Source organism: Cyprinodon variegatus, unplaced genomic scaffold, assembly GCF_000732505.1.
Source record: "Cyprinodon variegatus isolate N-32 unplaced genomic scaffold, C_variegatus-1.0 Scaffold355, whole genome shotgun sequence".
Taxonomy (NCBI): domain Eukaryota; kingdom Metazoa; phylum Chordata; class Actinopteri; order Cyprinodontiformes; family Cyprinodontidae; genus Cyprinodon; species Cyprinodon variegatus.
Window position 1 is genome coordinate 144,859 of NW_015150808.1, and position 23,835 is coordinate 168,693.

General features: G+C 36.3%; 1 protein-coding gene across 2 annotated transcripts in view; it reads left to right on the forward strand.

Annotated features, from left to right (window-relative positions):
- Window positions 1-1,017: 1,017 nt before the first annotated feature.
- Window positions 1,018-23,835, forward strand: part of itga6 (integrin subunit alpha 6) — a 25,705-nt gene continuing 2,887 nt past the window's right edge. For both annotated transcript variants that reach the window (XM_015386077.1, XM_015386078.1), the window contains exons 1-23: window positions 1,018-1,257; window positions 10,188-10,315; window positions 11,653-11,732; window positions 11,818-12,079; window positions 12,325-12,456; window positions 13,717-13,930; window positions 14,014-14,207; window positions 14,324-14,421; window positions 15,890-16,017; window positions 16,099-16,188; window positions 18,436-18,497; window positions 18,641-18,810; window positions 18,889-19,032; window positions 19,133-19,248; window positions 19,399-19,555; window positions 19,642-19,725; window positions 19,810-19,889; window positions 20,049-20,126; window positions 20,205-20,307; window positions 20,436-20,603; window positions 21,938-22,039; window positions 22,135-22,245; window positions 22,664-22,762. In XM_015386077.1, the coding sequence (XP_015241563.1) occupies window positions 1,079-1,257; window positions 10,188-10,315; window positions 11,653-11,732; window positions 11,818-12,079; window positions 12,325-12,456; window positions 13,717-13,930; window positions 14,014-14,207; window positions 14,324-14,421; window positions 15,890-16,017; window positions 16,099-16,188; window positions 18,436-18,497; window positions 18,641-18,810; window positions 18,889-19,032; window positions 19,133-19,248; window positions 19,399-19,555; window positions 19,642-19,725; window positions 19,810-19,889; window positions 20,049-20,126; window positions 20,205-20,307; window positions 20,436-20,603; window positions 21,938-22,039; window positions 22,135-22,245; window positions 22,664-22,762 (2,979 nt within the window). In that variant the 5' untranslated portion in view covers window positions 1,018-1,078. The remainder of the gene's footprint in view (window positions 1,258-10,187; window positions 10,316-11,652; window positions 11,733-11,817; window positions 12,080-12,324; window positions 12,457-13,716; window positions 13,931-14,013; window positions 14,208-14,323; window positions 14,422-15,889; window positions 16,018-16,098; window positions 16,189-18,435; window positions 18,498-18,640; window positions 18,811-18,888; window positions 19,033-19,132; window positions 19,249-19,398; window positions 19,556-19,641; window positions 19,726-19,809; window positions 19,890-20,048; window positions 20,127-20,204; window positions 20,308-20,435; window positions 20,604-21,937; window positions 22,040-22,134; window positions 22,246-22,663; window positions 22,763-23,835) is intronic.

A 23,835-nucleotide genomic window follows, 5' to 3' on the forward strand; every position in this document is an offset into this window, starting at 1 on the left:
TTTGCCAAGTATTTGGTCTTCATAATACTACCGTATTTGTTCATCAATGTTCTCTAACAAACCTATGAGGCTTTTGAAGGACAGCTGGATTTCTACTTGGAGTGCTTTACATAAAGTGGATTCTGTTCAGGTGCCTTAGGAAGAAAGTCAGCATTTTACTGATTTTATTTAGGGGTATTAGAATAACAACAGTTCAATATAAATGCTCACTAAGAATAAATAATCCAACCATTTTTTGCATCTACTTAAATTGAGTTACTTTAATATAATTGTTTTATGTAAGCAGAGCAGGAAATATAACAATTGTGTTTGGCTGTAACACCATCCTTGAGAGAAATATCAGCTGTGCAGCTGCCAACTCCTTTTTTATAGATGATGGAGCTCGACCTATTTTTCAGTGTAGTGCTGTTTCTCTGACTGTGACTGGCTGGATGTGCTCTCTTTGATCCTCTGACATGGGAGTTGGCTCGGAGCTGCCTGGCTGTGTGTTATCTGGATGGGGGCAGCTTGTGGAGGTGGTTGACAGTTACTTTTTGTATCTCTGCTTCTGTCTCCTTGAAACCCAGTCGGCCTCAGCAGATGGCCGCTCACACTAAGCCTGATTCTGATAAAGGTTTCTTCCTGTTAAAAGGAAGTTTTCCTCTCCACTGTCACTACAAGCATGCTTGGTGTGAGGGAAAGCCTTCCAGTCAGTGAGTCGATGCAATCAACTGATTTTCCTTAGATATAAAACTTTGAATCAACTTGACTGTATGATCTGGTAAAATTGTCTCTATAAAGTGCATTGGGATGACATGTGTTGTGAATTGGCACTATATAAATAAACTAAATTGAATTATATATATTTGTTTCATTGTAGGTTTGTAAAAAAACAAAAACAAACCGAAAACCCTATTCCTCTTCCAAATGATGTATTTGTTGTGTTGTTGTTTAGAGGTGTGGTGGGTTGGTGAGTGTGGCAGACCAAACCCCAGTAGGAGGGGCTGCCTGTGGACAACACTCTGCCCTCAAAGTCCCTCTCTGTCGCGCTCTGCACCTTCTGCACTCACCTTTCTACACTCCAAGGAACTTTGACACCATGGAGGGCTGCACCAAACACGGACTGTTGCTGCCCGCTTTCTTATTAGCATGCGGGGGGCTTCTGTCTGCGTTTAACTTGGACACAGAGAATGTCCTGAAGCGACACGGGGACCCAGGCAGCCTGTTCGGCTTCTCTCTCGCCATGCACCGGCAGCTTCACCCGGAGGATAAGAGAATGTAAGGAAACTAAGTTTGGGCTTGAAGGGAAACACTGCCTGAGGCGACGCTCACATTTAAACTGCGCCTTCATCTTTTTATAACAACTCCAGTATCCATGCAATTAAGACGTTACTGCGGATTGGACTAAGAGACGCTCATTTTAGTTTCTTAAAGTGCTGCAGCACCAATTAGTGTCTTTTAATAACGAGGCTGTCAGCTATTTGGACATTAAAAAAAGTGTTATACACAGTAATATGAGCTCAGGTATGTCGCATGTTTTTGCTCTCCTCGCCTGAATTTCTTTAAAGCAATAAAAACCCATCGTTAATGAAATAGCCTACCTGCCGTATATACTTTTGCACCTGTCGTGAGTTAGACTCCAGGTTTGGACCTGTTAATATTTACACCCAGGTTACTCATTAGCAGTTTTACTGGACTTGCTCCAAAAATGTCCAATACGCGTGCGCAAAGAAGCAGACTTATTCCTTCTGATGTTTTCTCAGGTTAGACCAGTTTATCTAGAAACTAGACATATTATCTCTTTGGATGAAATGGTATTTAAGGAGGTATTTATTCATCAGAAATTCCACCTGCTATCAAAGAGACGCTGCATTTTTCTAGAAATCAGGACAGACAGTTTGTTCTTAATACAACAGAACTTTTTTTTTTTAACCTTAATAATCAGGGTATAGCTGTAAAAAAAAAATCTAATTCATGTTTTTATATGCAGGGTCTGAAAAATACTGACAAAAGCAACAGATTTCTATTTCCCATGGTTTTCTGCTCTCACTAGTTTGGAAACCCCTGGTAAAATGCCAGGTTTTTGTGACTTAAGCACAAAATTTAACAAAATTCCTTAAAAACAATTCCTACCTTTAATGAGACAAATAACCCGTGCAAGTCAGGTTTAAACAAACCGAGATGTTTGAGGAAAAGTGTAAAAAAAAGTTGCATTAACTTTGGTTGCATCCTTAAACAAATATTTGCTTAACCATTTTTCAGTCTTCTTGAGATAAAAGCTGTCAGTTATACTTTTCTTGATGTTGGTTTTTTGCATTTTTAAGCTAAAGCCATAGTTTACTGGAAGGTTATAAAAACCTAATTAATCATCATACAAAAGTAATGGCTAGGAACAGACAAATATTCTTGGTTCCCAGTTGGAAAAATGATAAGGTCACCCTCTTAAGGCGGAGTACGGACAGTTTATTAGCACTTCCAATGTTTTTGGGTCTTGTTACCTTCACATGGTGTCATGAAAATGCATATTTGTTAAAATGCTAATTTTTTGTCTTAATGCATGAAAGGGAGATACATATGCTATCAGTTTATATTGGTTTTAGTAGCTAGAAGCTACTGTTTTCCTATATACAATTCAGTTACCTCATGTGTGGCATCATCTCCAAGTTTGAGCTCAAATTGTGAAGCCGAATGCACACTATATTTATATACACACAGTTAAAAATGGTAGCAGCAGTTGCAGTTACTTTTCTTTATGTGGAACTGGGTTTTGTGATGTGAAGGATAAGCCATTACAAACACAATGTTTTTTAATCTTAAAGCCTTTAGCTATGTACTAGAAATCTGGAAGAAGAAATAGACTTGCCCTTTAGCATCGCAGTAAGTCTAAACATACACCAAAATCAACAAAAGAAAGGACAAGAAATAGGTATTTTAAAATTAATAGGTTTGGTAGAGTGAGCAAGTAGTGCTGCATAAAGATGTGACATCATGCAGACTTTTACCCATAAATACTGGACACAATAGTTAGATCAAAACTACCTTTATCTAACCATTTGTTGAAGAGTTTACACACTTGCAGTTATCTGATTTATATATCATATTTAATCTAAGGAAAAATCTGAAATGTTCAGCAGAATTGTACAAGATAAAAGTCAGTTTAAAAGGCGACGTTAAAAAAACAAACATTTATGATATCTAGCTTACACTGAAATACATTCCCAAAAGGAAAAAGAACATTTTCGTGAGACACAGACTTTATTTAAAGGAATATCTTTAGATAATAGATTAATCCTCTTCAGTGTTCGAAAGCTATAAGTTTTTTGTATTTTAAAGATAATCAACAGCAGTCTAAAATCATTAAAAACAATATAATTGCCCGTTAAAGTGGGGTTTGCATCAGATGCCTAACATTCGATTGGAATCTCTGGCAATCAAAGGGCTCAGTCATGTTTTCTTACCACATTTCTAAACATAGGACATTATGCAAATATGAAATATAAAAAAAGACATCTGACCAAAGAAAAGGAAAAAAACCCTCCTTTGTTTTAGAGCCATATTGCCCATACCAAAAACCATCCCTACCTGAACATCAGGGCAGATTTTTGCAACTATCCCCCAGACCTGTTAAGACTTTGATCTGTCTAAGACTCCAAATTTATCACATCAGATGTATGATTTCTAACACTCCTTTACTGCAGCTACACACACTGCTGCTTTTATTCCTTTTTCCAAGATGCATTTAAATGAAAGACACGTGGTCACCAGCACAAGACCAAAGTCACCACAGAGCCCCCCGTTGTTGAGATTGTAAAGTTAAAAACTCAACTGCTGAGCACAGATGGATCAGCTGGATAAATGTCAGCTGGTTCTAGTATCTCAGATGTTTAGATATGATGGTATTTATTAGTCTGGGAAAAAATGGTCTTAGACCATGGTGATCATTCTACTGCCATAAAGCTGTAAGCTTTGATAAATGTCATTTTGTGAATCCCTGTGTTTTGCTTGTGGATGTCGGCGTGTGTTCGCTTGTTTACCATGCTTTAATGATGCAAATGGATCCTGCAACTATGAGCACCATGTCTCTTCCTTGTTGTACATAATATATAACACCATTACATCCTTTGCTGAACTCCCTCTGGCATCCAATACGAAATGCAAAAAAAAAAAAAAAAAAAAAATGAGACAGGTAGTGAAATTGTGATTAATCTTTAAATAAAAGTGTTCTTGGAGGTCTTTTGCAACATGTATACTTAAGTGTTGCAGTGTTTTACAACTGGGTGTGCACACTGACTCAACCCTTTCATTGCTAGTCATTCATGCCGTGCTGCACAGTCTTTTATTTCCAAATAGGGAGTGTTATATGTACCTTCAGGATATGGTAGAACTCATATGGGTGCAAATGTATTTGTGCATATACATATCCTACAGGATATGCATATGCACTTATGTGTTTGATAATTAAAGAATGAAGGCAAACGCACACATATGCGGTTAGAGAGAGGAGAAAGCAACACAGCCAATTAGGGTGACTGGGAGGCACTGTGTAATTTTGTGCAGAGGTTAGTGTTGTATGTGGGAGCATGTGCTTTGTGTATTTGATAAAGAAGCATGAGAGTCAGATTTAGCCCCCGTTGTGGTCCCCTTAGGTTATTTGAGGTTATCAAACATCAAAGGGGAAGAAGCTAAAGGTAACAGCTTCAGGAATGTTGAAAGGACTGTAAATCTGTTTTACATCTGGGCACCAAACCCAGCTATTATTCAACCCGTCAAATTCAGCAGGCTCACTACGGAGGGGTGGATAGAGGCAAACGTTGGGTAACTCCTGTCATAGACCTGCGGATCTGCAATCCATTTGGCAGTTGATAGAGAACCACAAGATTCTTAGCAACACGCTCTGTTCAAGACAGAACGTCATCTGTTATTTGAACAGCACAACTTTCTCTTCAGAATGTTTCCCAGCAGACACTGGGAGTCTCTGTGCCATCTTTGGAAACCTGCACTGTCTACTTTATCAGACACACATTTTTAATTAGGGGTTGGACCTCTTCTACCTTTTGAACTCTTGATATTTCTCTAGATTTAAGTTTTCAAAAGCATTTCTCCAAGGTTTTGGTCTTGATTTTTTGATCATTGCAGGAAATAGTAAATTTAGATTTTTCTAACCCACATCCAGAATGCAAAACTCCCTTTTAAGCAGTGCCACTCTATTGAATTAAGATCTAGTGACTGTGGAGGTCGTTACAGTGTATTTAACTCACTCTTAAGTTCAAGGAACCTATTTGTGATGATATGAGCTTTATGTTATTATCCTGCTGGATGTAGACATTAGAAGATGGTTATACTATTTTTATAACGGAATGTTAGCAACAAAAGATCTGTGTCAGTGATCAAATGCTGCACAAAAAGAATAAAACCAATGACGAGGTTTAATAGAAAAATAAATAAAAGTCCAAAAACAATGTAAGATAAAAACTATAACATTAAAAACATTAAGTATAACAATAAAAGGCAATGGATAATCTGTTACAAAGGAGTAAAAGTGTGAAAGAAAGAAATGCTGCTTTAAGCACATGGATCTTTTATTTTTATAAGAAACATCCGCTGAGCATCTGGTGGTATACTTGTTTCACAGTGTAGGTGCAAAAAAATGAAAAGCTATCTGTCCTTCTGAAAGAAACATTCTTTTTGTGATGCTCATCAGCTAAGTTTTTACCCCACTTAATTATCTGAACTGTTGATACAAGACAAAATCCCTGCTCTCATGTTGTTTACACTAAACGCTGGTCCTAGCATCGGAATGTCAGAACTCAAAATCTAGACTCACTGGTAAATACAACATTGGTGGGAGGGTTGTCTGTTAGTGGTAAACATGCCCTGTTTACAGTCATTTTATTTTCATTCTCTCTCGTTCTAATCATTGCTTTGAACTTTAGAAATTGAAATTGCCCTTAACCACATCCATGTCTAATGCATTAGCTTTCTGCTATGAGATGCTGAATCTCTTTGGGGGTTAAGGAGGGTATCTAATAAAGTTGATAGTTAGGTTGTGGTTGTGTGTTTCTGTGCGTGTCTGTTGTCAGGACTGTTAACCACAGACTGTGGTTAAAGCCCTTCCTCTGCTGGTGGTGCATGATTAGAGAACAAACTTAGCGGCTGTCATTGGAGCAGTGGGTCAGTTTTATGACATCGTGTCAGCTCTTCAAAACCTCATATCTATAAAGTTGCAATGTGCATGTAAATGTCAGCTTTCAGTTTCCTTGAGTTGTCGTTCTAAATCATACAGTATCAAATGAAAATAATTACATCTTTATGCAATAACTAAGAATGTAGCTGGTTATAATCCACTCAATATTGCAGTTAAAGGATGGACAGTTTTAAAAGTCTGTTAATTCGTTTTGACGTAACAAAGACCCCAAACATAATGACTCGGATTCCAGGCATGGAAAAAAAAACTGTTTCTATCCCATCATAGGGAAAACTAAGTTCTCCCCACCTTTAGCAGTGCACATTGTTTGTATGACTTAATAACTTTCACACATTGCTGTGGGCATTTTTGCCCCAGCATTGTTTCAGTCTATTGTGGCTTGTGGGCATTTGTCTTTCCACAACTCTCTTAAAACCCCAGCTCTGGGAGATCATTTCAATCTGGTTAAAGTCTGGACTTTGATTGAGAATTTGCAGTGCTTTATTTTTCTGTTTCTTTATTTTGGTGCCATTCTGTTGTCGAGTTCCAGCTATGTTTGGAGTAATCATGTTAATAACCCAGTTTTGGTCCTTAATTGTTATATGAAAGGGATTTTGATTCGATTGATGGAGACTTCTCAATCCTGATCCTCAAGTTTCACTGCTCTGCATGTTTTAAATGTCTCTCTATTGCTGAACACCTGCTTACAATAATTACATAAGCTCTTCAGCAGCAATCAAGTCCTGCAGAAGCCTGTTAATCCTCCCATTCAGGTGTGTTGCACCAAGGAGATGTCTAAAACGTGTAGGACAGTGGTACTTGAGGACCAAGATTGACAACCACCGATAGATGGTGTGTTTGAATTTGGCGACTGCGTCTTCCGAAGGCCAGATTAGTCGGCTGATTACATCAGCGCTGCGCCGTGGTCTGTTAGGATTGCAAGATTCCTCATTATGCGGCAGACAAATTGCATCCTTCTTTTTGCCCGTTCAAAGGAAGGGTCCGCTATATCCTACGTAGCCTTGGATATCCTGTGAATCATTGCGAGTCCAAGCAAGGTGGTTGCTCCATGCTCAGAGAAAAAGGTAAATTAAGCAGAAGAGGGGTGAATATTATAAGAGCAGCTTAATATAATACAAGTATGTGAATAGTTTCAACTTAAATTTATGAAAATGTTTGTTTTCAATTATTATTAAGTAAGATATGTGGCTGGTAATATGTAATTTATTAAAAGGTTCTATCAGTCCCTGTGCAAAGGGGTTTGTCTAATATTTAGGCACAGATTCCAATATAACTGCAGTGTGGGGACTATAGATATGATATTCATGACTAAGTTACTTTTGCTGAAATTCCTCAACAATGTAATTAGCATACAGAACCGTAGTAAGAAGTTCGACATCCATTCTTTGCCTGTTTTATGTGTCAGCTGTCACGGTTGCTAGGCGACAGAGCATATGCTAAGTGAGAGGGGGTGGTGGCCAGAGAAGGCTGGATCTGTTTGAATCCACAGCTAAACTCTTCTGGCCAACTTATTTACACTGCCCTCCAAGAACCCGGTCCCGGTAGAATGGGTCCTTGGAGGACACAGACACTGAAATCGAACACAACTGCTGAAAGAGCATCACTTTTCAACTCTCCGCTACCAGTCTATAAAGCTGAGATGAATTTATCAATTTGTGCTGAAACTCATGGCACTAGGCTTATGGCTTACAATCTCTCTAAAGAAAACAGCACAAGGTGTCCTATGATTGATCCACATGCAAGCAATATATCTTCTCTATTTCTTTATTATTGGTAACATAAGCAAATATTGAAGTATGACCATTAGACCTGTGGGTCATGAAATTTCACAGCATGATTAGGGTGAATTTGTACTTTGGAGGATTAGAAACTGTCTTGCATATTTTCCCACTGTGTATATGTTTTCACTGCAGAATTATATATTTCGTACAGTTTTAAAATGTATAATTCATTCATAATAAATATAAACTTACTTCTCTAAAATAATTTGATATATTTTTTTACTTTCTTAACATAATAATGCCACAGAATAGCAAACTCAAAAAAACTGCTTCATAGAGATAGGTGCACCTGGGTATAATCAGTTGAGTATATTCAATTAGTAGAAATGAGTTTGTACTTATAAGCCATAAGTGTTTTGTTCCCCCCTGACACAACAACCATAGATACTTCCTTTCTTTGTACGTGACCTCACCGTCCAAAGTTTCCATTAGTAGAATGAGCAATTCATGGTATTGTCCAGTTTAATCCCTGATTGTTTATTCCATTGTAGAATGTCTCTAGCCTCCTTTGATATCAAATTTCAAATGTAACACAGTCCCTTGTAGATTCAAAAAACTGCGATTGGATGCATGATGGGTGGATGAGGACACAAATTATAGTTGTGTGGTTCGGAAACCAGGGCCAAACCAATCTTGTGGTTAGGAATGGGATTGGGATGGGATGGGATTGTACACTTGTCTGTTTTGCAACAATTCTGTTCCTACATGCAGCTGCTTATCGCTCCAGTCTTGTAAAAGTCATGTCTTAAAATGCATTAAAGGTGCATTGACAGCATGCAGTTAAAATAGCAAACCTTCTCAAAACTCCTCTCATACCTTTTGAGTATTCAGTTTTGGATCATTTATAATAATTTATTCTGCTACTTAAGGTTAAGTAAATTGTTTCAGATCTTCCAACTGTAGAGTGAATTAGTTAGTTGTAGTTTCGCTCAGTAAATTTCTTCTATGCATCTAAAAAATTTTTTTTCACGCTTGAAACAGTTCCACAATTTCATCTGAAGATTTTTTTTCCTCCCATTTCCTGTCAGTAACAGATGAGCTAAGGTAAAGATTAAACCAAGTGAGAAAAACAATACCCCAGTGGTATTTGCCCAAGCATAAGAAATCCACAATATAGATTTATGAAATAAGTGCAGCTTATTAATAGTTTCAGCTGCATGTATACATTTTATGTACATACACTAAGAATAAGATTTTACAAACAATATAAGAATGAGCTATTTAAAGTTATAAAAATAACTTAAGTTCATAATGTTTTCAAACCCCATAAAATTGACAGTACACTTTGGATTACTTTTCCTTTTTGAACAAGTCTTGTTAAAAGGGTACATTTCATAAAAAATAAAGCCTGTTATTTTGAGCTGTTCACTGCTAAAACTGAATATTTAATGTAATTTATGTATTGAATTAGCAATATAATATTTAATGCAATCACAGATGTAGTGTCAAAAAGCTGATGTTTACGAAATAACATGCAAAAATGAAAGCTTCTATCATCCTAATGATTTCTACACTAAATATTGAATTTTATATTAAAAAAAAGAGAGTGAAACTTAAAAAAAACGTATAAACGTGGAATAAGGTTTTGGGTAAGTTTTCTATTTCAACTATTAGTTTTTAACTTGTCTGGAAAGCTAAAGCTAGGCTAATAATAAAGATGTCTGTGTTCACTTAGATTTAATTTTGAACAGATTTTTTTTTTGTTTTTGGCTTGAATATCATGTAAATCAGGGGCAAGTGTAAGAGGGATTTTAATGCCACATTAAGTGTCGAAGGGGCAGAACTTACAATATAATAATAAAACTATAATAATAATAATAACATTCAGAAGCCATTTACAACAACTTGTTGAAAAGATACTGATAAGGAACTACTCATTTAATTTCCCTTTAGGATTAGTAAAGTACTTTGGAAACAAAAAACAATATTTGACTTTTCTGCAAATGTAAGCTTGCTTATATCATGAGCTTTGCTGACATTACATGAACAAACCATATCAAATGTTTTTTTTTTTTTTTTTTTTACAAATAATCCGGATAACTGTCTGCTGTTTCAGTAGAAACCAGGTTTCAGGCATCCAGAGGATAGGACTGAAAAAGGCTTTTGATTTGGGTTGAATTTGAAACCGTAGTGATCCACTCCTGACTATTGTTTAACACATGCAAGTGGGGAAAATTCTGCTGCACCCTGATAAATGAATTGTCTATGCGGTTAAATTGCAGGTTACTGGTTGGAGCACCACGAGCCAAAGCGTTGCATGGTCAAAAATCTAACGTAACAGGAGGAATCTACCATTGTGAAGTGAGCTCCACCTCTGATGCATGCACAAGAGTTGTCTTTGATAATGATGGTAAGATGTATCCTTACACACATGGTGGGGTTGATAGAGACAAACAATTGATCATAACATGTATCTTAAATATTAGCAGGAATAAATTGTTTTTAGAATTTTTATTTTTTTTGTCATCAAAATATATTTGTTTTTAATATCACAATATTGAGCCTTTCATTGAAAATACAATGATTATTTTGAGTTTAGCCCCTTATGTAATCACCCTAATGTATTTTATTCATAAAAAAAAAAAAAATAAATACATGAAACAAGCATAAAACTAACTATTGATGAAGTTCTTTCCGATGTGCTATTGCAGCGGAACTCTGTGTTGAAATGTATCCCCTCCACGATGAAATTCAGACTGCTATGATTGTTTTTTTTATCAGTGTATCGGGCCTTTGACAGACATCTGGGCTCCCTCCCCCAGGGCTCTGTCAAATGCATTTCACCACAAACTTTTGTGCTAAACAACTTCAAAATGACACTGAAAGCAGGCAGATACACTGAGTTTTAGTGAGTGTGATGGCTGTGGAAACTGTTTTAAAACACAGTTATTTGGACATATCGTGAAATCATGAACACCGCACCCTTCTGATGCAGTCATCAAATCACCCTGAGCATTTTCAGGCAGGTCAACACATGAGACATTAACACATGCCATGCTCGCATTAGACAGAGAGGCAGTTTTGTAAGCAGGGGTGAAGTGATCAGCATTGCTGAGCTGGTGAGTAGCTTTGTGCTGCAGGTGGTTCAGAGTAATGTCTCTAGTTTAAACCTGGTAATTTGCATATTAAGGGGAGATATGAACATCACCTGAAACATAGAGAAAAAAAATCAAAAGATAAAGAAGTGAGCTTAATCAGCAAAATAAAGATGATAGGGGTGTAGTTTTAAAGAAAATAAAAAAATTGATATAAACTTGACAGACATTACAAGTTGGTCTGTTGTGATGACTCCTGGCACTTAGATGTAGATGTATGAAACATGAATTATGAATAAATAAAGCAGGGGTGTGCATTGACTAAAATTAATTGTGATTTACTTTTTTCTTATTTAAAAACCTACTGTTTTCTTAAAAGCTAAAAAAAATCACCATCTTTGGATAAACTTTGTTATATTGTCACAGGGGCTTAATCATCATGAACAGCCTTATGTGATTATTCCAGGACAGTCTAATCCAATGACAGATGGCTTTTTCAACAGTCTTGGTCAGAAGGATAATATATGTGTGTATGTGTGCAAGAGCAGTCAAATTTCTGAGCTCATTCTAACACATACTTTCATCAAGAGCCTTTTCTTGTTTTTTTTGTTGTTGAAAACTTTGCTTTTTCTCTATTTCTGTCTCTTTAAAGAGGATTCAAGAAGGGAAAACAAGGAAAATCAGTGGATGGGGGTGACCATCAGCAGCCAGGGACCGGGAGGCAAAGTTTTAGTAAGAGTTCTTAACTTCTGGAATATGTTTCTTAAACAATTCAAATCTGTCTTTCATTACCTGTATCACTTCCTTTTCCTGGCAGACCTGTGCCCATCGCTACATGCGGCAGACAAATCCAAACTCCCCTCTTGAATCCCGTGACATTATCGGTCGATGCTATATATTGAGCCAGGACCTAACTATCGATCCTGCTTCAAGTGAAGACGGCGGAAGCTGGCATTTCTGTGCCAACCGAAACAGAGGCCATGAAAGGTTTGGTTCCTGTCAGCAGGGCCTCTCTGCTACATTTGACAAGGACTTCCACTACTTCATCTTTGGGGCTCCAGGAGCTTACAACTGGAAAGGTAGTTCACTGTGTATATTGGATGTGATGTTGCAGCAGGCTCACATTCAAAGTTGCATGTGCATGCTATCCGTTTTATTGGCCTTTGATTTATTAAAACAAACCAAAACATTTGCTACTGATTCACAGACTCTGTCATGTGTTTAACATTATGCTACATAAAAAAAAAAATTCTGTTCTGAGTTTGATGTGCTTTCTTGATCCAAATTCCTCTGGTTTTCTCCTCTCATCTGCTCCCTTTTTAAGGCATGGTGCGTTTGGAACAAAGAAACGACACCTTTATAGATATGGGCATCTATGATGATGGACCATTTGAGGTGGGAGATGAGACTGAGATGGATCCTGACCTGGTCCCTTCTCCTGCCAACAGTTACATGGGTAAAATATGCGCTTCTATGTTACAAAAGAAACTTGAATGTGTTTTGTAAAGGTTTTATAATAAGGTAGTACATAATAGTTTTTACATTTCATTACAAAGAAAATCCCAAAGGTGTGGTGTGTAGTTGTATTTAGCCCCTTTACTTTGATACCACTGAATAAACCCTAGTGCAACCCACTTCCTTTGGTAGTCAGCTAATTTGTTTTGAATCAATGTCATTATAAATGCAGTTACATTTTTAATAGAACATTAGTCAACAAACAGCATTGTGAAAGCTTGAAAATGATATGATGATGGGTCAAAGAAAGCAAGCAGTAACCATGGAAATAGTAAAGAGACCTTTGTTACCCTATAGGGCCGGTAGAGATACACAGCTTAGGTGGGAAAACAAGTTGAAAAGGAAACTACAAGGTGTTGAACTCCAAAAAAAATCTGGACTTCAGCAAAGAATGGCACTAGTGATGCCATAATTCCATAAATACTCTCATCCCTAGTTTTAAAGACTACATTTCACACTTCCCCTAACATAACACAATAAGGCTTCAGGAAGTAGGGATGCTAGCATGATGGGAAGATGGATAGAGCTTAATACGGCGGCACGTTGGGAGAAATCCAATTACAGATGAGCAGAAATCCCCTTCAAGCATGACAAGTACCCTAATAATAAAACAGCTGACTAGTTTGGATCAAAGAATTATAGCATGTTAGAATTTCCAGGTCAAAGTTCAGAACTGAATATAACAATTAAGTACTGAAGTCGACAGACCTTTATCTGACTGCTGGAAAAAAAACCAACCTGGATAATAAGCTTGGATGCATTATGCGATTAGTTATCATATTTCAGGTCTGTGGCATTCCACTGCATATTGACACTATGATTGGCCAGTTAGGTAGACTTCTATGAGCATGTTAGATTTAGCTTTAGTCAGTAAAAAAAAACCCAAGATGATTGGATTGACATCTTGTAATGGTGAAAAAGGGAAATTGGTAGGTACTGTCACAAGCAGTTGCAGTCATATGTTGTCCAGGTGATAGTGAAAAAAAATTAATTAAACATCTATCCATGCATTTCACAGTAGATTTCTGCTCTATTTCCATTGCATATATTTTTTATTAGGACAGATTATGTGGCAAAATGTGATATGTTCAGGGGTTTTAGAATGAATATTTTTGGAAACTACCTGAAATAAACACCAAACATCTTTGTTACCTACTTAATCTCCTTTTAAGTGAATTATTTAATGGTCCTTTTGTTTTAGGTTTCTCTCTGGACTCTGGGAAATATTTGACTAAGAAGGGCCAGCTAACGGTGGTGGCAGGGGCTCCCAGAGCTTACTACAGTGGGGCAGTGGTTCTGCTAAAGAAAGGCGAGGAATTCAGCAGGGTACTGCTTGAGGAATTCACCCTTAAAGGGGAGGGCCTGGCTTCATCTTTTGGATATGATGTCACTGTGCTGGATCTTAATCGAGATGGGTAAGAGTGGAGAGCAACCTTTACACTGATAACTGCTGCACTAGTCTTGGTATTAGCTGTACTGTATTCTCCTTCTTTTTTAGATGGGAGGACATAGTAGTAGGAGCTCCTCAATACTTTGAGAAGGATTCAGAAATTGGAGGAGCTGTCTACATTTACATCAACAAGGCTGGAAAGTGGAACAAAGTCAAACCAATCAGAATAGATGGACCTAAAGATTCTATGTTTGGCCTAGCTGTGGAAAACTTGGGAGATCTTAATCAGGATGGATTCCCTGGTAGGGAGGCCTTATTTACATATGTAAATGTATATGTGTAGCTATATTTGCTATTTTTGATTACATTTCAAGCCTGTATGTTGAAATATGTTTAAGGCAATATGTCTTGCTGTCAGATTTTGCAGTAGGAGCTCCTTATGAAGGCAATGGTGAAGGCAAAGTTTACATCTACCATGGATCAGCCACTGGACAAATCTCAGAAAAAGCATCACAAGTATGTAAACTGGTCTAATACCTTTCACATCTTTCTAATTTCTGACCTGTGTCAGCATTTTGCTTTGTTGTATCGGGAAGTTACCAAGTCTTGCAACATACGCTGTCTGCTCAACAGAAAGAAAGACTTTTTACATCATGTTGATAGTACAGTTACGGGCCAGGATTATATTAGTGAAGGAAGAAGGTTTTAGGTGCTGTGGTCAGTCTGCCTTCGTAAGATCCAAATTATGTATTATATTATAGCCCCTGATTGTGTGGCATTGATGGAGTTCCAATACAAAAGTTTAAGTTTTATTTAAGCTTCTCAGTCTACATATTAACATATTTTTCAGTATCAGTAGCTTTTACTTGCACTGGGAAAATGACCTAGAAATAAGTAAAAATTTATTAAATAAAGTGTTTTTACCTTTAATTTCAGTAGGTAAATGAGACAGTCTTCCAATGGAATGAGTATTTTTACTCTTGAAATAAGATTAGATAACATGCACTTGAAATAAGACAATGCAGTTGTGTTTTCTTATTTTATGTGTAAATTGTCTTGTTCCATTGGCAAAATGTCTCTTTTACCGCCTCAATCGCAAAAACATATGCTTTATTTTAAGAAAAAAAACGACTTACCTAGATTTAGATGATTTCCACAGTGTGTGCCTCCTCAAGGATCCATTATAGGGCTCTTTCGTATTTGTTATAAAAGATGCCTTTACGGTACATTAGTAGAGACAATGTTTCTTTCCATTTTTTTTTTTTTGATGATGAAGATCATTTGTAAAGAAATGCTATTGTGCTTATAACCTCAAGCTTTCTATCTTGAAAAGATAACTGAGAACAAACACTTTAAATAAAAAAAATATTAAACAATTCCAGATGATGTTAGTATATTATTTGACTTTAAAACAGGATGGCAGGTTTAGCAGAATTTAATCTTTCTCTCACCAAAATTGCTCAAGTTGCATGCATAAAGAAAGCCTTTTATTGACACATCATCACATCATACACATGTTGTTTGTAAATGTTGAGACATCACTGGCTTCAGCCATATATGAACATTACTGTATGTACTTCCATAACAGGGACAATCCCAGAGCTTTCTCTGTTAAGAATGATAATCTCTGTCTGCCAATTAGCCTCTATACTTTAGAATGTTGAACCATGGGTAGGAAAACTACGTAATACAAACATCAATGACAAAAAAACATTCCTAACACATTCAAATTGTCAACACAAAGGTGACGATTCTTTTAAACCTTTATTAGACTTCTATGAAATTAAGGATAAATTTCAATTTCCTGATTTCAATCATAACAGAATTTAATTTAATTGTTTGGAAGATCTAACCTTGATACCCTTCTCCAACATTTGTCTTCCTATGCCTGCACTTTAGTATGAACAGTTCCTCTGTACAAATGGAGATGCGTTGTTTTTTTTTTTATATAGGTTACCCAAATCTTGACAAAGCTTTTCTTTAGGTCTTGTCTAGCAAGTCTTCCGGAGTGAGCCTGTTTGGATATTCTTTAGCAGGCAACGTTGACCTGGACAAGAATTCCTATCCAGACATGGCTGTTGGATCCCTCTCAGACTCTGTCTTTATCTATAAGTGAGAAAGATATTGAATTAATCAAAATTTTTTTCTGCCTATCATTTGAGAAATGCTCACTAAACTATTTTTTTTTCACAGAGCTAGACCAGTTATCAACATCCAGAAGAAAATCACTTTTTCACCAAGCAAAATCAACCTCAAACAGAAGAACTGTGGCAACACTTTCTGGTATGTTGAAAAGTGGTTCCTATTTATTAAAACCAAAACTTTAGTTTGAACCTAAGTACAAAGTAATCAATTTTACGTACATTCACTTCAGTCTATTTTATTTAGAGAGCAATACAGATGTTTATGTCAGCTGCAGAATCATGGAAAGGAACCAGGATCTGAAATAGCCATTTTGATAGGTACTGATAGAAGCTCTGAGGCAGTTGCAATCTTAAATATTGTTAGTGGCTAACACCCATTTGCAATAGTGAACAGTAAAGTAATTTGTGTTTTTACTGTCAAATAACAGGGTATTTTGAGAATTAAATGTTCTTTTTAACTCAAAACAAATTAATTAGTGGCTTAGAACCTTAACATTTAGCTTGTTCTGACACATCTAGGAATGCTCTACCTCACATCCTTCAGGTCACTTTCCTGCTGTAAGGCCGTAAATATGTGTGTCTTTATATTTTGCCTAGGGAAACACATTATTTTTACAGTGGAATCCCTTCCCCTCAGCCTAAATAAAGGGATGTCACTTTGAACAGGGTAGACAAACCAGAAGAAAATTCAGACTAAAAACACATTTTTTAGAGAGGTCATTCACTTTGCTATATAAAAAATATTAGTTTTATATTCAACTTTCCATTCATTTTCTTACATTAATTACTTTATTATTTGATTGCCTTTATCCAACTGCTATGCAGGCTACTTTTCTTTTTCTTTATTCCTTTTTCATGAATTGTCTTACTTCTGAAAAGTGCAATATAAACTTAAATTGCTTTGGGGCCAAACATGGACCCCCAAACACCAGAGACATCCGACCCTGTGAGATTATTCAGGGTCAGGTTGGATGTAAAATGAAATGTGAATCTGAGAACCTGGACTCATTGCCTGTGTTTAGGCTTGAAAAAACACTGCTCGAAATGAAGTTCCTGAGTGGGATATTCCATACTTCAGAAAAACTCATGTCCAAATCTCTCTAGCTTCCCTGATGACGTGTCTAGAACAAGCTAAAAGTATTCTCAAACCAGGGATGCCACCTGAAGTTAGCTAAAGAGATTCCAGAGGACTATCCTGGTAATGGTGGTGTTTTATTATATATATTTGAAACTATACTGTAGCTATCTCCGGGGTTTTGTCACAGTTTTCACATATCACCTGTCTTGTTTATGATATTGATGACTTCAAACTATGGTTATAGAGTGGATGTATTGTTTGGGAACCTTGAATTAATTTTTGTTATTATTATTTTTATTATTTATTAGCTTCCCTAAATATAAGTCTTGAGTTCCTTGTATTCAGCTACTTTAGAGGTTATAATCCCATTAAATGGCTGATATTAGTAGTTATCAGTTCCATAGAATGGCTACAGATTGTGCCCCTTGCTACTAGCAGACTCAGTAGGTTATCACCAAATTCTTTAATCTAATTTTTTTTTTATCTATTTACTGTTTAACCTGAACATAATTTTAGTAGGTCATCTATTTTAAAAAAAAGTTGCTCATATCGAACAACCCCTCCCAAAAAAAAAACGCTTTAGAACACCTCTTTAAATGCTCTGACTGAAACATGTGGAATTCAATCAAAGTAAAGCTTTAATAGGCAGTTAAAAAAAAAGGTAGGCTGCAAATAAAGTAGATAAAGAGTTTGAAGTCTGTAAATAGTAAGTAAAACTTGAGGCTTTAGTCGTTGCCGCAGCAGCTATTATCAACAATAAGCTGCATATTATCAGCCATAAGAAACCGACTAGAAGGTAGAGGAGGAGCAGCCTGAAGCTATTCTATGTGAATGATAACGGCTAATAACAGCCAGTTAATGAATTATCACATCCGAAATAGATGAATCATTCGGGTTGTTATGTATGTGAAGTTTGCCGACATAAATCAGGGTTCTGAATCTTCATGTAGTTTGTTAATTTATGGTTATATTAGGGTATATTGTTTTTGGTATGAGAATACTTTAGGTATCTCTTAGAAGAAGAGCTTGGAGAAAAGATATGTCTAAATATATATCATGTACAGGCAACTTAGACAAAAATACTTAGATGGGAAATGCGTTTTTTAAAAGAATAAAATATGATTTTAGCTGATGTTCTTACTGTTAGAACCTTAAGGTCAATATTTGATAGTTATGGATGTTTAAGTTAGATGATTGTTATATGTTATTAATATATATGTTTTTATCCATCATAATTTTTATTCTGGATGCTTGTTACTGTAGACATTTGCTGATTCTGGTTGTGCTTAAACTGCTTTGTATCCACAGCTTGAAAGTTAAGACGTGTTTCAGCTACTCTGCTAAACCAAGCAACTATGCTCCAAAGCTAAGTAAGTTGAGAAATGTTGCTACATTTTTAAGAAAGATTTTATTACGCTATTATGTGTGCTTTTTTACAAGCAACAGAAACTTTGTTCAACCTTTTAGTAACTCTCTGCTGTAACTTACGCTATGTATCGTCTCTCCTCTAAAGCGGTAGCCTACTCTCTTGATTTGGATGCTGACCACAGGAAAAACAGCCTTGTTCGAAGAGCAATTTTCACAGAACCTTCTGACTCCAATAATAACTATGAATCCAAAGGGACTATTACCATGGACACAAAAGGAAAGGAACAGTGTATTACACGTGAGATTGCTTTACAGGTAGTTGCACTTTCAGAGTTGTTTTGTTAATAAATCATAAGTTGAAAAACACCAAATGTAATATTTCTTTTCCTGCAGGAAAACATTAAAGACAAACTGCGGGCGATCCCTGTTGATGTTTCTGTGACTATTCAAGATGCTAATCGTAGGCGTAGACAGAGCCAAACTTCTCAGCTTTCACCTGTCCTTGATGCCGATGATGCAAAGCCAACTAGAAAAGAGGTATGTTCACAGATAACTTCTTGTAAAATGAATTTAGAAAAAAGTTGCAGTAATGTTTCACATTCCACAATTTGACCCCGCCCTTGTCTCTTGTTTGCAGGTGCAATTTCTTAAGGAGGGATGCGGAAGTGATGATGTGTGTCAAAGCAACCTGCTTGTAAAATATCGCTATGGCTACAGAACAATTGATGAAGATACATTTGCGCCTTTGGAGATGTAAGAAAATATTTTTACCCTTATTCTTCTCATTTTGCTTATATTTCTAGTAACACCCCTGTTGCTAGTGATAAAAAGTACATTCCCTTTCACATTAAAATAAATGAGTTAGAATACATTGCGTGCTCACCATGAATTATGTTTCTAAAGGGAGAATGGCGTGCCGGTGATCTCACTTAGCAACCAAAAAGACATTGCCTTGGAGGTGACCGTGACCAATCTAAATGGAGATGATGCATATGAAGCTTCTGTAATTGCCAACTTCCCCAGTTCTTTGACCTATTCTGCTTACCGCGTCTCACCAGAGGTGGGTTGTATATTCCCCAACATGATCATGCAACACTAGGCTCAAAATGTATGGTTCTTTAGTGTGATTTCCTTTGTCAATTGCAGGAGCTTCAAGTAACCTGCATTGCAAATCAGAATGGATCTATGGCTGATTGTGAGCTTGGGAATCCATTCAAACGCAACTCAAGGGTGAGAAGACTTTTTTTAATATACTTTTTTACTTATTTTAAATTGTTAAAAATTGAAATACAAAATTTTGTTTGCTTGATACAGACGACCTTCTACCTTATTCTGGGTACAGCGGGAATCCCTATTAGCACCACTGAACTGGAGATTGAACTTAAGCTACAAACGTAAATATCTTATTCTGTGCAATGGCTCTGACTAGTTTTCTGATTCATCAGTTTATGCCCTTTTGCTAATTCCCAATCTTCAGTCCTTCCTGAGACTGGCATTGCTAATTATCCATTGGCTATAAAAACTGAAAGTTGTCTAACATTTAAATTTCACAGGACGAGTAAACAGCTGAATCTATTGCCTGTGAAAGCAAAGGCAAAGGTGTTCATAGTGTTGCAGCTTTCTTTAATGGGGTAAGGATATCGAATGAGTGCAAAAAAACTCGCAGATGTATTATCCAGGCAACTGATTGTGCTTGACCTTCCCACCAGACAAGTCCAACCATCTCAGCTTTACTTTACTGGGACTGTCAAAGGTGAGATGGCTATGAGGACTGAAAGTGACATTGGCAGCGCCATCACACACCAGTTCAGGGTGAGTTTGGGAAGCCTGCATGTCTGTCTTTTACATGATCTTTATTTATTGTATCTTTATATTAAATATCTTCAGAATTTTCTTTTTTACTGCCTTCAAAAGAAACATGTTAATCTACTGATTTAAAGGTAATTAACTTGGGAAAGAGACTGACAGACCTAGGAACTGCCACCCTCCAAATAGAATGGCCAAAGTCTACAAAGGATGGAAAGTGGGTACTCTACCTGATGAAGATTACAGCTACAGGGGTGGAGGAAATAGACTGCACGCCACATGAGGAGAACATTCTAAACTTGGTGAATAATTATGCTCACAAATTGACCATAACCTGCAAACTATTCATACACCTCATTTTTTGAAGTTTTGTGATATTAGAGGAACAACTTTCAGTGTTTTGCAGAGATTTTTGATGATAAACCAAAACAGTGCATAATAGTAAAGTAAAAATGAAAATAATATTTTGTTTCCTAGATGAATATCTGAGTAGCCTGCAAGTCAACTGGATTTAAAAAAATTTGTAGAACCACATTTTGTTGCAAATATAGCTACAGGTTTATGGCATTTTAAGGGATACACATCTTCAAAGCTCCTTCTTGAAAAATGGCATAGACTTAACCCTGTAAATATTGAACCATTGCTATAATCTCAGGGGAATTTTTGTCTTTATTTTTAACTGGACTATTCTAACACGTGGATATCTGTATTATCATTATATGCAACTTTTTTTTTTACAACTAGGAGTGGGTAATTCACAACTCAAAAGCTCAAATAATACCTTAACCAAATTCCCAAATCCCATATGTTTTGAGAAGAAGACACAATTTATGGAAAGCAGGGGTGAAGAGGAAAGAGAGAATGATGAAATTTAAACCATAGCTTCCATTTTTATGATAGACTGTGAGATTTTTGGAAAGCAGCTTAAATCTAAAAAGAACCCAGTCAGAATATCAAGAATGTAGAGCTACATTATGTTTTCCCTGAGGCATCGCCTCAGGATCATATTCCAGACTCCAGTGTATTTCTGCTGGGCTTTCCAACCATAGTACAGTAGCAGAGAAAAAATGATGTACCCAGAGAGTTCAACATTTTTTAATATGATATCTGCTTACATTTTGCAATCAGATGTTGCTGAGACATGATGTGATCAATTCAAGTTTTGCTAAGATATTGACACAACACCCCAGTGCATATTTCTTAAAGGATTGCTTTCTTTTAGACTTCATCGAGCCTATGTCTGATTTGTTCCCTCTACATGACTTAAAGCTGCACTTAGAAAAAACTATATTTATAGATTCTAAGATGGTATACTCTATTTAATAAGTGGACAACTTTTGGAAAAAAATGATTGGATCAGCTTTTAATCAGGAGCATTAGTATTGATTGCTTAATACAAATGCATGCTATGTATAAATTGAATTTTTATTTTAAAATACTTATCTGATGTATCATTATGTACTGCTTTTTGTTTCTCTATCACAAAAAATACATACACCTATATTTTTTTATGTAATGTACCAAATGGGAAAAAGTGTGGGGTGTATGACTAATTTTGCAAAGCATTTTATTTCTTTTTGACAGGTGCAGATGTTAGAGTGTGCTATAACTGATTAATGGTTTGGTCTGCTTTAAGGATCCAGTTAACACTAGAATAAGGAGAACAGTAGGAAACACCAAGGGAGGGATCGATTACACTTTTTCACGCTTTGTGGATAAAAAGGAATTTGAAACTTTGGTAACTCAACACAACTTTTCTTTCATCTTCACTTTTTTTCATGTCCCTCCAGTTAAAGTGAAAACTCTAATTGTGTCTCTTTTGTGTGTTTGCAGTCATGTGACAATAAAGCAACATGTGTGACAATAAAGTGCCCCCTAGGGGGCCTAGACAGTAACGCAGTAATCACTCTGACCTCCCGACTATGGAATAGTACCTTTATAGAGGTAATCCAGATAGACATTGTTAATACAACTGCTGCATATGGGTTTAAGACTAGAAGCCACATTAATGAAACTGAAAAATTATTAAGCTTTATATTACAAAGCTTATTATTATTTTAATATACTTTTGCAGACTTGCAAAAGTAAAGAAATCTAGATTGATGTAATACACACGTTGACATAAGATAATGTGACTGTATGCAAGATTGTTTTATTTTATGCATTTCATCACCATATTCTATTTAAGTCATGTGTTATCACTGCATGTATGGGAACCCAATACACTTTTTAGTGAATGTGAAGGAAATATTTTGATAAAATCTTAATAGAAATAATAATGATTGAGGTAAAGATTTTTCCTAATTCTTATAAGTTCACCTATAACAGCCTAAAATGATGTCTCCCCCTCCCCTTTAAACAGGACTACTCCAAGTTACATCATGTGGAGGTGATTGTGAAGGCTTCGTTGCATGTTGATAGCATGACAAGGAACACAATGTTAAAGAATGCTGAGACACAGGTAATTGTCATAAAATAACCCTTTCTTTTTCCTTTTTTCCTTTAAAAGTTGGCACACAAGGTCAGGAAATGAAGCTAGAAACTACCAGTCAGCTTAGTTTCTGGGTGTAGTGATGGACTCAAACCTGAACCTTCAGAGGCATATAGAGATGGTAACAAATTTGTCTTTCTATCACCTAAAGAACATCTCCTGGATTAATGTCTCAGTGCTTGAAAAACTATTCAGTGTGTTTATTTTAGTAGAATTGATTACTCCAACGGTGTCTTGACAGGTCTGCCTCAAAAGTCAATCAGACAGCAGCTGCAGCTGATCCAGAATGCTGCTGCATGGGTCTTCACTAAAAAAAGAAAGTGGGGCACATCATTCTAGTTCTAAAGTCGTTACACTGGCTCTTTGTATCTCAGAGAACAGACTTTAAATATTTTTGTTAGTCTATAAATAACTCAGTGGCTTAACACCGAAATCCATTACATACTTGTTGTCATTGGATCAACAACCCAGAGCTGACAGGTCTTCTGACTCAAATATACTCTACATACCCAGAACATAATATGGCGAAGCAGCTTTTATTGTAGTCCCTATGCTCCACTAATCAGGAATAAACTCCCAGAACACACTAAGAGTGCTGCAACACTTAGTTGCTTTAAATCAAGATTAAAGCATATTTGTTTCAAGTGGCCCTTGACTGAGCAATCTTTATATAATTAGATATCCTTTTAGTTTCATTTTATATAATCATCTTATTTTAATCGTTTCTTTCGTTTCGACTGTTACCTCTATACCACTTCAATGCCCTTTTTTTTTGTTCATGAACTAAACTTTGAATCATCTTGCTACTAAAACATGTTATATAGGTAAACTTGCTTGGCCTTGCCTAGTATCAGTATTAACATTTGGATCTGTTAATACTGTTATTTGCTTGTTTTGGTTTATTTTGATCAACTCTGCATAACAGCTTAAAACTTTTCCTGTACGTTTTCCATCCATCCATCAATCCATCCATTTTCTGAAACTCTTACCCAGTGCTGGTGCCTATGTTGGGCTAGAGGCGGGGTTACGTCCTGGACAGGTTG